The sequence below is a fragment of the Mobula birostris genome, chromosome 4 (assembly GCF_030028105.1).
Source record: "Mobula birostris isolate sMobBir1 chromosome 4, sMobBir1.hap1, whole genome shotgun sequence".
Classification (NCBI taxonomy): domain Eukaryota; kingdom Metazoa; phylum Chordata; class Chondrichthyes; order Myliobatiformes; family Myliobatidae; genus Mobula; species Mobula birostris.
The window spans coordinates 130719860-130733338 of record NC_092373.1 but is presented as its reverse complement, the minus strand read 5'-3'; the positions used below and the strand labels follow the sequence as shown (position 1 = coordinate 130733338).

At 39.2% G+C, this 13479-nt stretch overlaps 1 protein-coding gene across 2 annotated transcripts in view; it reads left to right on the top strand.

The window, feature by feature from the left end:
- Positions 1–13479, top strand: part of prmt9 (protein arginine methyltransferase 9) — an 83862-nt gene that overhangs the window by 28611 nt on the left and 41772 nt on the right. For both annotated transcript variants that reach the window (XR_011885757.1, XM_072256038.1), the window contains exons 2-4: positions 4051–4199; positions 5674–5910; positions 12860–13027. Coding sequence is in view for 1 of the 2 variants with exons in the window: in XM_072256038.1 (XP_072112139.1) it covers positions 4051–4199; positions 5674–5910; positions 12860–13027 (554 nt within the window). In the remaining variant the exon portion in view is untranslated. The remainder of the gene's footprint in view (positions 1–4050; positions 4200–5673; positions 5911–12859; positions 13028–13479) is intronic.

Sequence of the window (13479 nt, the reverse complement as noted above, 5' to 3'; positions counted from 1 at the left end):
GACGTTATGTTAGGGTGGGGGAGTAATGGTTGGCAGTCAAAGGTGGAAATTTGCTTTGGGAGTCACCATACCAAAGAATAAATAATTGATTGATGTTGTTGAAGAGTAAAGTTTTATGCACTGGGATTGGTTGGATATATTTTGGCATTGACTCAGAAGTTCTCATTTATAGATATCTTCAGGACAGTGTGGTTCAAATGATCAAAAAGGAGCATTGAGCAAGGCATAATGGTTCACATGGCAATTGTGTCATGGTCACAAGAATATCTCATGACAGGAAGAGTCTGGTTGAGTTTTCCATTCGGTGTGAATTGATCCAGAAATGATTATAAACTTGTGTTAAATGTATTTTTAATTGTACATTGCTTTAAGAAAAAGGTGCCATGTAATCCAATTTGCAGATAGTATTCTTAAAAATTTGACTGTTAGCTTTGCAAATGCGGTGGTTTAAAATTATTTGTAGTCCATTTTTTGTCTCTAGAACACTGATATGCAGCCCCTCATATTTAAGGGGAGGGAATGCAGGCAAGGCCTAACAAGACTTTGAAGCTTAGGAAAATGGTTTCCAGTAACAATGATGTGGGGTATGTTGATATTCAGAGCTTGGGGGGAAAAGTGAAGCCATTTTTTGTGGTATTGGATGGAAGGACCATAGACCATAAGATGAAGGAGCAGAAGTAGGCCATTCAGCCCATTGACTCTGCTCCGCCATTCAGTCATGTGCTGATCCAGTTCTTCCAGTTATCCCCACTCTCCTGCCTTCTCCCCATACCCTTTGATGCCCTGGCTAATCAAGAACCTATCTATCTCTGCCTTAAATGCACCCAGTGACTTGGCCTCCACAGCTGCTATTGGCAACAAGTTCCACAGATTTACCACCCTCTGACTAAAGTAATTTCTCTGCATCTCCGTTCTAAATGGACGTCCTTCAATCCTGAAGTCGTGCCCTCTTGTCCTAGACCCCCCTACCATGGGAAATAACTTTGCCATATCTAATCTATTCAGGCCTTTTAACTTTCGGAATGTTTCAGTGAGATCTCCCCTCATTCTCCTGAACTCCAGGGAATACAGCCCAAGAGCTGCCAGACGTTCCTTATATGGTAACCCTTTCATTCCTGAAATCATTCTTGTGAAACTTCTCTGAACCCTCTCCAATGTCAGTATATGCTTTCTATAATGAGGAGTCCAAACTGCACACAGTACTCCAAGTGTGGTCTCACGACTGCTTTACAGAGCCTCAACATCATATCCCTGCTCTTCTATTCTATACCTCTAGAAAATATTGCATTTGCCTTCTTCACCACCGACTTAACCTGGAGGTTGATCTTTAGGGTATCCTGCAGAAGTACTCCGAAGTCCCTTTGCATTTCTGCATTTTGAATTCTCTCCCCGTCCAAATAATAGTCTGCCTGTTTATTTCTTCCGCCAAAGTGCATGACCATATACTTTCCAACATTGTATTTCATTTGCCACTTCTTTGCCCATTCCCCTAAACTATCTAAGTCTCTCTGCATGCCCTCTGTTTCCTCAACACTACCTGCTCCTCCCACCTATCTTTGTATCATCGGCAAATTTAGCCACAAATCCATTAATTCCATAGTCCAAATCATTGACATATAGCAACTTCTGTGGAACTCCACTGGTAACCGGCAGCCAGCCAGAATAGGATCCCCTTATTCCCACTCTCTTGTTTTCTGCCGAACAGCCAATGCTCCACCCATGCCAGTAACTTCCCTGTTATTCCATGGAGTCGTATCCTGCTAAGCAGCTTCACGTGCGACACCTTGTCAAAGGCCCTCTGAAAATCCAAGTACACCATGTCTATTGCATCTCCTTTGTCTACCCTGCTTGTAATTTCCTCAAGAAATTGCAGTAGGTTTGTCAGGCAGGATTTTCCTTTCAGGAAACAGTGCTGGCTTTGGCCTGTCTTGTCATGTGCCTCCAGGTACAGGTTTCCCCCGCCATCTGAAGGTAGAGTGTTCCTATGAAACGGTTCGTAAGCCGGAATGACGTAAAGCTAAGAAGCAATTACCATTTATTTATATGGGAAAAATTTGTGAGCATTCGCAGACCCAAAAATAACCTATCAAATCATGCCAAATAGCACATAAAACCTAGAATAACAGTAACATATAGTAAAAGCAGGAATGATATGATAAATACACAGCCTATATAAATTAGAAATACTTCTCTACAACGATTGCCTGCACTGTTCTCTGTAGCGAAAATCTCACGCAAGTGCTCTTGGCCGAAACACGGCGCAAGCGCTCTCGGCAGAAACACTCTCGCCAGTAACCTTTAAGCTATGAAGCTGCCAAATCATACCAAATAACGCATAAAAATACACAGCTATATAAAGTAGAAATAATGTATGTACAGTGTAGTATCACTTACCAGAATTAGGAAGACAGTGCCGCGCACACTGTAGATGGTGTGTTAGGCTGAGTCGTCGGAGGTTGGGGTGGTGTGGTGGTCCCCACCCTCCAGGCAGCGAACCAATACCAATCGGCAAAGCATGCAGGGGTACAGCAGTAGCCCGGATGCATCCAGCACGTCTTTAAGAAAAAAGCCGAAATAAACAAGCTAATTAATTAGGTGCCGCCTGGGTGTGCTGGGTGCCTCCTAGCTACTGCTGCATTCTCCGCGAATCGGTATCTGTCCGCGGCCCGGAGGTTGGGACCACTGGGGTAGTGGGACACGGGAGTGTCATCTCATCATCGATCAGGGCAGGCAGCTCATTTTCTCCTATGTCTGCCTGCCTCGATGTCGAAGGTGGAAGTTTGTCGTCAGCTATGGCTGATGTGGAAGGCTTGAAAAACGACAGTATGCTTGACTGCTAGCCTCGCGCATTTTTCTATCATACAGTTCTTTGTAAACCATCTTGCAAATATGCCCTAAACGGACGTATCCTTTCAAAATTAAAGTCATACTTTATCATTGTAGCGAAAATCTCAAGCAGTTGCTTCACATTCAGTTCCAGGATGACTTCACTTTTGGTCCGTTCGCTACTGCATTCGGTTTTGATTGTTATCTTTTCCTCTTCCAATTGCATCAGCTCTTCATCTATCAGTTCTTGGTCATGGGATGCCAAAACCTCTTCAACATCACCTTTGTCAGCTTCCACAAGCCAAACTCACTTTGTCCTTACTTTGTTCACCACGATTGAAATGCTTAATTATGTCTAGTTTTACGCTAAGTGTAACACCCTTACGAGCTCTTTTAGGCTTTTCCGATACCTTAGAACTCATCTTGCTAACGGCTGCTCACAGGCACGTGTTTAAGCAATGCCAGCAAGAATGCCGTTCCGATCCGGGGGAGAGCGGCTGCTCGGGGCGGGCGCTGATTTTTTCGCGCACTGATTTTTTCGTAACAGTGAAAACACCTTTTGTTAGCGAAAACAGGGAACTAATGTAGGTCTTTGTAATAGTGAGGTTTCGTAAAGCGAACGTTCGAAAAGCGGGGGACACCTGTACTCCATAATCACATCCCTAACAATCAATTCCAACAACTTCCCAACCACTGATGTCAGGCTAGCAGGTCTATATTTTCCTCTCTGCTGCCTCCCACCATTCTTAAATAGCGGAATAACACTTGCAATTTTTCAGTCATCAGGTACAATGCCAGAATCTATCGATTCTTGAAAGATCATTGTTAAGGAGTACTAGTCCTAAAAGAATGTTGTAAGAGAGTTCTTCATAATCAGTTGGTGCTATCTTCATTTCCTGCTAAGTGCTTCAGTGTCACAGAAATTCGTGCTATGACTGTAAATTTGAAACTGGACTCCCAATTGTACCAGCAGGAATCCAGTATTAAGAGACCTGCTGAGTATTTTCAGAATTTTCTGTTCTCAAGCATTGGCAATGCTTAGCTGGACAATGAAGAAAAGTTTTTGGACTATCCTGTACAGAGTATGTGGTTAAAAAATAATTGGATTTTTATAGCATCTTTAATAACTTCAGAATATGCTAAAGCACCTTAGAATCAATACATTTATAAGACTACTTTAATTTGTTGCAATTGACTAAATACCTTTTGTTTGTAAAATTACAGGAATCATTCCAAAATACCCTGTTTAAATGGGCAGAAGAACTCAATTCCTTAAGTCGAATACAGGATATATTTGACTGCTATGAACAGGCCTTGGAGCTCTATCCCAATAATGAAGTGATATGGAACAGTATGGGGGAACATTTATTTAGGTTTGTGCAACTATTTTTAGTTAAATTTGGATGCAATATTAAATGTTTGTAAGTTGTCTCCTTTATACCTTTTCTGTCATCTGCTCCTTCAAGTCCTACCCAAGAGTGGCAAGTAATTTGTAAACTTGGTCGCATTGTATGTTAGTACCCTGTGTCCTAATCCAGTGAATTTTTCAACATATATCAGCTAAAGAGCTTATTTTCAGTTTTGCTTATTTTGTATGGCTTGGTAATTGATCGTTCTTATATTCATCTTATTTCTGGTGCAGCACAAAATTAGGCTATTAGGCAGTTTGTCCATGTCTCCTCCTAGGGAAGCAATTTCATTGGTTCCAGTCCCCTTCTCCTTAATTCCCTGTAGCCCTACAACTTGCTTCTTCTCAGACAGGCCCGTCAACTTCCTTTTTGACCCATTTTGTCATTTAAAGGTTAACTTTCAGTAGCTAGTTAACCTTCTTGCACATCTTAGGATGTGGGAGAAAACTGAAGCATGTGAGGTAAACTTAACCAGTTGCAAGGATCATGCAAATTCCACATGTGAAGCACCTGAGGTTTGAGCTGTATCTGGGTTTGTGGAACTGTAAGGTAGAATCACTAAATGTTGTGCTACTGTCCTGCCTTAGGATATTATAGTAGTATCATTGACCCTGATTATTACCAGCTGAGCATATTGGCTGAATTTGACTCCTTCACATGATATATGAACCCAAGGAGATCTTCAAGAGTGTAAGCCTCATATTTTTACTATCTGTCTTAATCTGAAGGAACTGAGGTAAATGGTGAAGTTTCCATCGTTCCCATAAATGTAATAAACTAACTCAGAAATTCTGCATTGCCCTATCTAAAAGACTAAATGAAACACCATCATTATCATCTGAAATGCAGAGATGCAGAATGATAGTTCTCTATTGCTATCTGAAGGGCATAATGAATGGACATTAAAACATGGCTTTATTGATGCCATCCTCTTATTAGAGATAGATAAAATTAGTCTTCACAGAAAGCTTCATCAAACTTGGTCTCAAGACATTCATTCAGCTCTAGGATAAAATACTGCCAAATGTAGAGTGAACAGGATATCACATTATTTTAATGGATTTTAAAAGTTAGTGGTGGTCTCATTGAACGTTTGTGGCCCTGGTTACCATCATGACCATTTTTAGGTTGATACGCCAATTTAAGACCCATTCATGAGCAAACAAGTAACAAGTGGGGAATAAAAATCTCCAGACTTCTTTCTACAAGAACCGCTGTCATTATCATTCACATCTATAAACAAACCACTTTCAGTAACCAACAATAAAACTGAAATGACCAGAGTGTTTACTGATCTGTATAATCAAGTTACAGCTTTGTTATTGATTCCAGAAATGTTTTGTTGTTAATAAGAATCAAAATTACCTTTTGTCATAAGAAAAAAGTCATAATATCAAATAACTTTAATGTTGGATTCTCTTTTCTGCATAATGATCAGCATGGGATTCCGAGATGAAGCAGCTGGTTATTTCCACAAAGCCATTAAACTCAATCCTGACTGTGCAGATGCAAGGGAGAATTTTTATCGTGTTGCTAATTGGTTGGTGGAGCGGTGGCATTTTTTAATGCTAAATGATAAAAAGAGGAATGTTGCCTATCAGAGAGCGATCCAGAAAGCAGTACAATCTGGCTGCACGTCTGTGCTGGATGTTGGAACAGGAACTGGCATCCTAAGGTCTGTTGAATTTTCTTGTCAAAGAAAAATTGAATGTACAGAGTCTTGAGTTTGTATGTATATGCTTTAGTTATTAATGTGTATTTTATGAAAATGAGATTTGGTGGAGAAAAGTACAAAAATGTGTTTTTATTTAAAAGCATAGCATCTCAAAATCATTTCCCACATTATATCTAAGATTTTAATGCTGTTACTTATTGTTTTTAATGTAAGATAATTATTTTAGATTAACAAAGTATTTATACATTGTATTTATGTTTTTACATTGCTAAACAGGTTGAAAAATATCTATGTTCTTGAGGTTTAATCATGCTGTTAAGATTATGGTGTTAGACTGCCAATGAACGTACGGTGTTAATGTCCAGAGGTTAACCTGGTCTTCTTGCTGTCTCCTTTTCACTGTGCTCCCACTAATGCCATCACCTCCAGAGAGCTGCCACAAGTGTATTTAAAAATGTATTTGAATTGTATTTCTGAATGTGAGCAAAACTGTGCAGAACTGTGTAACTTTAAGAATAACCTCTGCCAAATGAAATTTGTCATCACTGTATGAAAGAAAAGGGTAAAGGCAAGAAAACTGTAGGAAGAAAAAGATAATTGGCTCCTCTTCAGACCAGTAGGCAAATTGTCACATAAGAAGATGGGAATTTCTGTTTACATTTTGAGGGCAGACCTTGGAAGTCACCCTTACATTTTCAGCATTCTGAAGGGACTGTTCCCTTTGCAGTGCACTATACCTGCTTCACCGGCCACTCTCCTTCTCAAGGTGATTTTCCCAAGTATTCAAGCGAGATGCAACACCTGCCCCTTTTTCTTCATTCTTTCTCACTACTGTCCAGGGACTCGAGCAGTTCTTCCAGTTGTAGCAGAGGTTCCTCTGTACTACTTTGAAGTTAGTACATTGCAGATATCCCACCCTGCAAAAACTCATTTCAGGGAGGTAGCGCACCCCCCCCCATCAACCCCCAAGGGTGGTTGTAATACATTATTTAATGATTTTGTCTAATCTGTAAACTAAGTTGGGTATATGCAGAAAATGTGACGTTAAAATATGTACTTATATTATCATGTTTGTTCTATTACAACTTTAAGCAAGTCTACAGGGAGTTTGGCCGCATTATGTAGGACATCAATAGAGTAGTTCCTTAGCAGCTAGCCAGCTAGTTTAAATAACATTAGCTATGCTATTGAACAAACGACACCTGTTAAACTCACCTCAACATGTCATTTACATCTTAACCCACCATGGGCAATAGAAAAGTCACTGTTGCACACAGTGCGGCGAGCAACACTGTCATTATTTTTGAGGTCGACTGTAAAGCCTGCCCACAGAGAAAACTGATAGGTCTATTTAGCATGAAGAGAGACCAATCAGGATGCCCCTCAATCGATTTCCGGGATATTGTATATAATTTCCGGGCATCAAGGAGCCGCTATCAATATTTGGGAGACTCCCGGATCTTCTGGGAGAGGTGGGATGTCTGGAATTGCACTCTGTACTCACCATGTGGATTCTTCTGCAGTGGAGGAAACAAATTTCAGATTGATGACCTTTGCTGTATTAAGTCTGCAGTGTTTACCCAGAACTTAATTCTCCAAACCATTCCCATTATGAGCTCTAACCTTTTGTCCTCCTGCGTTATTCCAATGATGTCCAATGTAAGCTGAAAGAACAGTTCCTCAAGTTCAGTCTGAACACGTTGCAGCCTTCACAATTTAATACTGAGTTTAACATTTTCAGATAGCTACCTTTTTTCCCCTCATCTCTTCCCTTGAATGTGGCAGTGTCTTCATATTTCAATTTGATTTTCACTTTTCTCTCTTCAACTGTCGCTTTTTAAAGTAATTATCTTGATAATTTGGTGTGGACTCTATCATAGACATTGTTTCTGTCCTCTCCACCCTCCTTTAGTCTACAGTTCTACAGTTTAAAATACCTCTTTTCTTTTACTGAAACTTGACTGCTTCTCTCCCCACAAATGCTGTTTAACATGGTGAGTGCATCGATTTTTGTTTTGGAATCCAGCACCTTCAGTTTTTGTCTGCTCCAGATAGAAAAACGCATGCCTTGTTTATATGGATTTGTAGAAAAGGATGTTGTTTTGATCTTCTATTTAAAAACAGACATCTCCACTTGGGTCTTCTTGCTTTTGCCGACTAAATGGGCAGAAAATGCAGAAAGGTGTAGCTATTGCTTAGCTTTCCATTCCAGGTAAATGCTGCCTTTGAGGCAACTGCCCCACACTTCATGGATTCCAAGGGGCAGTGCAGTCTTCCCAGCAGAAAACTGTGCTTGAGAATGTGCTGCAAGAAATGGTGTGCTGGAAAGACAGACAGTCAGCATAGGCAGCTTACTAGTCAAAAAATGATTTCCCATCACTGCTCTGTGGTGTGAATAATACCGTTGAGGTCTGAGACCTCTTGGGGTTAAGCAAAGTTATTTTCTAGCTGTTAGGGCATATTCTGGAGTTATGGAATATTGCAAATATTAATTTCAACACCAGCCAGTCCTCAGATGGGAATGTGGATTGAAGGTTGAATTTAAGACGCAGCTTGGTTCTTGGAGCTGCAGGCTCGGGTGGATTGCAAACCAGGAAACACCCCATTCACATGAGATATCTGCATTTGCACGAATACAGCTCAGAGATAGCTGTGATTAACATTCAATTTTGGGTGTCTTGAGTGTTGTTGTGAAGACCTAGGTGTTTGAATCAAAGGAAGCAGTATGATTGCATTGTAACTATAGAATTGACCTGTTACATTTCACCTTTAGCATATAAAAATGTGATGTAATGTTGGGTCTGGGACTCTTACTGAGAGGGTCTCCAATGATGCCTGCTCCTGTTTGTTGTGCTGTATAAAGACTTCTATCTTGCCAACTTCACTGTCTCTTCAGTCAGAGTCACAACGGTAGCTTCCTACAATGGATTTAGATGTCCAAGCTTCCAAGCAGGGAGGAGAGAGATCAGGTGCCGTTGGGGGTTCAGACTGGAGATAAATCTATGAGCTATTAGAGGTACAGACTATCAGAACCATTAGTAGAAATTATCTAGTAAGTTTATAGGGCTAATAAGAAGTACACAATCAAATATAGTGGTAAACAAAAGCAATGACTTGAAATCATCAATAATAAAAGAAAAAAAGTGCTTATATTATGAATCAAAGTCCAATTGATCCAAAAAAGAATGAAACATGATGGTGCTGTTCAGTACAAGCTTTGTCATAGTTTCCAGAGTTTCATGGGTGGATGTTGGGAGAAATTCTTTAGCCCATTTTCCAAGACAAAGATATTTGAAGGCTGTTTGTAGTACATCCATTGGTTGGAGTCTCAGGAAGTGCATAAGATATTTAAGAATATAAAAATGTGATAAGAGTTAAAGGAATTAAAGTAAGAACAGAGGGGCCGCCTGGTGGCGCAATGACATCGGCGCCAGACTCGGGAGCGGAGGTTCCTGGGTTCGAAACCAGTCGGGGCCGCTCCCGAGTACGCTTTCCATCCGTGCCGGGTTGAGTGTCGAGATCGCAACTCGACCTCGTAAAATAAAGGGAAAAATACTGTGAAAATGTCTGTGTGAGGAGTGACGTGCTACACAGTCTCTCTCGCTCCGTGCCTTGTAAAAAGCCATGAAAAAGACATCAACACACACGGACGCACGCACAGGCAGACGCACACGCACAGATACGCATGCACATGCAGATGCACACGCATGCAGGCACATGCCAAAAAAAAAGAGGAAAAAAAAATTTCTTTCCACTTTTAGGCAATTATATTTATTCCCTTGCTAGTTTGAGAGGAACCGGAATACTGTGTTGTTCTGTGAAATGAAGCTGATGCCACTTTAGGGAATTTCCATGGATTAGGGGAGGGAAACTATGACAGCCAGGGAGGATTCTTCCATTTGACCCAGTACTGCCCATAGAAATAATGTTTATACAGTATACTCAAGAAGTGCTGGAGGAATGTACATTCTGTATCCAACAAGGGTCAATCAGTTTCCAACTTAGATGACCTATCAAGCTTGTTAGTGTTCTGTTGAGGAAAGTTGTACTCCAGTACTTAGTGTTTCTTAACTCATCTGTTAACTTTATATGTAAGTTTGAGATTGTTCACAAATTGCAATTTTACATAGGTTGTACCAATACTTGGATTGGGAGGTGAGAAGATTTTGTACCATATAACAGGCAAACAGAAATACTCAAGAGTTCATTCTTTTCTGTAGGTTAATTTGGAAACTCCCAAGGATAATGCAATTTTTTATTGTGGGTAGAGAGTGGCCAAGAAGAGCAAAACAAGTGCAGGGTTCGTTGTGGGTGGGGAGGAAATTTTCCACTGTTTTAATAATTACAGCTTAACATATCTTATGATGTAATGGACATTTTAAAATAATTGGTGCTGTCTTGATGTCAACTCAAACTGTAATTGAATTGTCAGACCTTGGAGCTAGGCTTGTAGGAGTAGTATATATATTTATTGCTCGGATAATGTTGGGAAGGGATGTCAGTATGATATTTTGGTTTGCATACTGTGTTACTTGTATAGTGGTTTGGTTCTCCAGTGTCCTATAGAGTAAAATAAGTAAACTAAAGCCCATTAAAACATTCATTTTATCTTTTAATAAATTAAGTAACAAATACAAAAGTAACATTGTTCTAAGAGATTGCAGCAAAGATCAAATTCTCCCACATGTTCTTGGCTGAGAATTCTCCACCCATATTTAATTGTCCACTTATGTATTTCCGAACTGATTGTTTAATGTTGTTAATAAATTCATAGTGAACTAGTACTCAGGAAAAGTGGAGAATGGTATTTAGAATTTTTTAAACAAAAGATCATGCCTTAAGTCTCGTTTATTTTTATAATATTTTCTTGTGAGCAGATAAAGAACTGCCAAGTTAAATCAAGTAATGGCCATTTGTACTCACTGAGCTAATCTCATGAGGGGGATCTGCTGTAAATTAAAATATTGTAAAATGCTTGTGTTTTTATCTTAATTTGTATCCGTGCATTTGGATTCTGGCTGCTTAGCATTCAGGACTTTTGCATTGGTAGCAGCAGAGTGATTCATGTAAAAAAGACTGGGTCTGATTTCAAAACTTTTTAGTTGCAAGAGCCCTAAGAAGAAATAGTTTATGTACCCTCAGTTGAATTCCCAGTGGTCATATTAGTTTAGAATTTGTCAAAAGGCACTAGAGGAACTTGGTGGGAATTTTTCAGCTCAACATAACAGAGTTATTTTTGCTTTTCACTGCATACCATTGTACTTTGTCACCAATGGGATTATTTGGTGACAACCAACTTTAATGAAAGTATAATTTCAAAAACTAGCAGTTGTGCATGGGTATTTTGCTGGTGGTCCTCCCCCATCTGTATAAAGGATGGAAGGAAATCAGGCATGAGTGGTAGGAGGGAGGTATGTCGTGAAGTAAGAGATCCATGGAGGGTATTTTTGAGGTAAATGTCTTCTCTCCTGTGGGTACAAACATTGTTCCACCGTGATCTTCATTGTAATATCCAAATCCTGCTGGTTTTTGATTTTTGAGCCACATTGTGCTCCATTTTGTGGTGGGCATCACATTCCGTATATTGAATAAACAGCTCTCACCAGCTTCAGTTTCTGTTTCCCAAGTTGAGACTGCTAAACCTATGGTGTGACTTTTCTTACTGCACCCCATTCTTTGCCCCTGGTTTACATAATGAGCATTAATGTAAACCAATCAATGTATCTCAGTAAACTTATTTTCTTGCGTGTTAGAACTCAGAAAATTTTCCAGTCTGAATTGTACTTATTGAGAAAAAATACTTTCAATATCAGCACAGATAACATTCGAGTGTCATCGGGTTCAAAATTGGCAATACATAAAAACTTTATAAAGAACTGTTGAAAGATCTAAGTATTTATTAAATTTGCTTATAAATTGGTAAAGATTCAACAATCATATTTTGATTAATAGAAGGGGCTATACATTAAAACACAAGTGCAATCTACATCAACAAGTAACTTCTGAGACCTGATTGCCCTTCGCAGGCCTGGATTTGATGAAATATATATACAGTAGATTCTGGTTAATTGGGACACATTGGGACCAGTACATTTTGGCCTAGTTAAGTGGCTGCCCCAATTAGCCAAAGTTTCATGGAAATAGTTAAAAAGGTATATAAATGATAAACTACCATTTAACTGAGTATCAAGTTATGTATTTAAGTGAAGTACAGAGCAAATTAGAATACTACCAATACCACTACAGTACTATGTATTGCTTCCTGATAGTTATTGGTGGAGAAATTCATCCTGTGTACACTTGTCAATGTTCTTTTTACTGTAAATGAACAAAATCAGTGCAGACATCTAGTGCAGATAATGGATTGCCTTCAATGATTACTTTCTCCAAATCTTCATTTTCATTGTAACATTCAAGATGATTGTCAATACTTTAAAATTCTTCATGGTTCCTAACTTGATGAAGTAGTGAAATCATTTCATTTTCACTCCTGGCCATTACTGAAAGCTTAAAATCGCAGTTCTGAATCGACTTGCTGCTTATTTCTTGCCAACTATCAGTAACAAAAGTTACTGCTTCTTGCTCAGAAGCACTTGTAATTGATGCTCTAAGCATGATGTAGTGTCTAACAGCCACACGAGTGCACACGACTGAAGCTAGCTAGAAACAGTTTGGCAACAGTCTCCTCTCCCAACGAAGTGGCATAGTGTCCCAAATAAACAAAAGGAATCTTGGCTATTTTCTCAATTAGTTTTTGTTCTTTAAGAGTTTTCCCAAATAAGTGGCTGCCCTGATTAACCAATGGCCCAATTAACCGGAATCCACTCTGAGGACAGTCTTTGTCAAATACCATCACTTTATCAGCAGATAAATGAAAGATGATTAAAAGATTGTTAAAGCATACATATTCTAATGTTTTAATTCTTGTTTTCCTTGTTTTGTAATTCAGTATGTTTGCAAAAAAGGCTGGAGCTTGTCAAGTATATGCTTGTGAGCTGTCCAAGACAATGTATGAACTTGCCTGTGAAGTGGTCGCCTCGAATCAAATGGCAGGAGAGATAAAGATTCTGCACATGAAATCATTGGATATGGAAATTCCGAAAGATCTGTCCAGCAGGTGTGTTTGGTCATAACTTAAAATCTTTGGTTCAAAATTATTAACTTCATTCTACTGACAAAATTAATTTAACCTTTGGCAGTCCTTCAGTGAAGTACTGCAATATTATTTAATCATTTTTTCAGACTGTAGACATGTTTGTTTTTTGATTAAAAGTGTTATTTTGACTTTTCAGTATGCAGCTTGCTATTTCTTCATCTACTTAGTTTACAAGTTTACAAAATATTTTTCTTTTCATTAATAATTACAATAGAGGTAGGCTAATGTTAGAGAAGCACAGACAGTTACTTGTATAGGTTAGGTGGAGGAACACGAGTAATGTATTGGATTAAATTATCCTTCTGACTTGTGTTTGAATACGTAGGTGGGATATATAAATACCAATACTCGGTAGTGTTTAATATGTTGGGCCGTTTGTGGGGCATGTTGTATTGCCTCCTCTGAAATGTAAC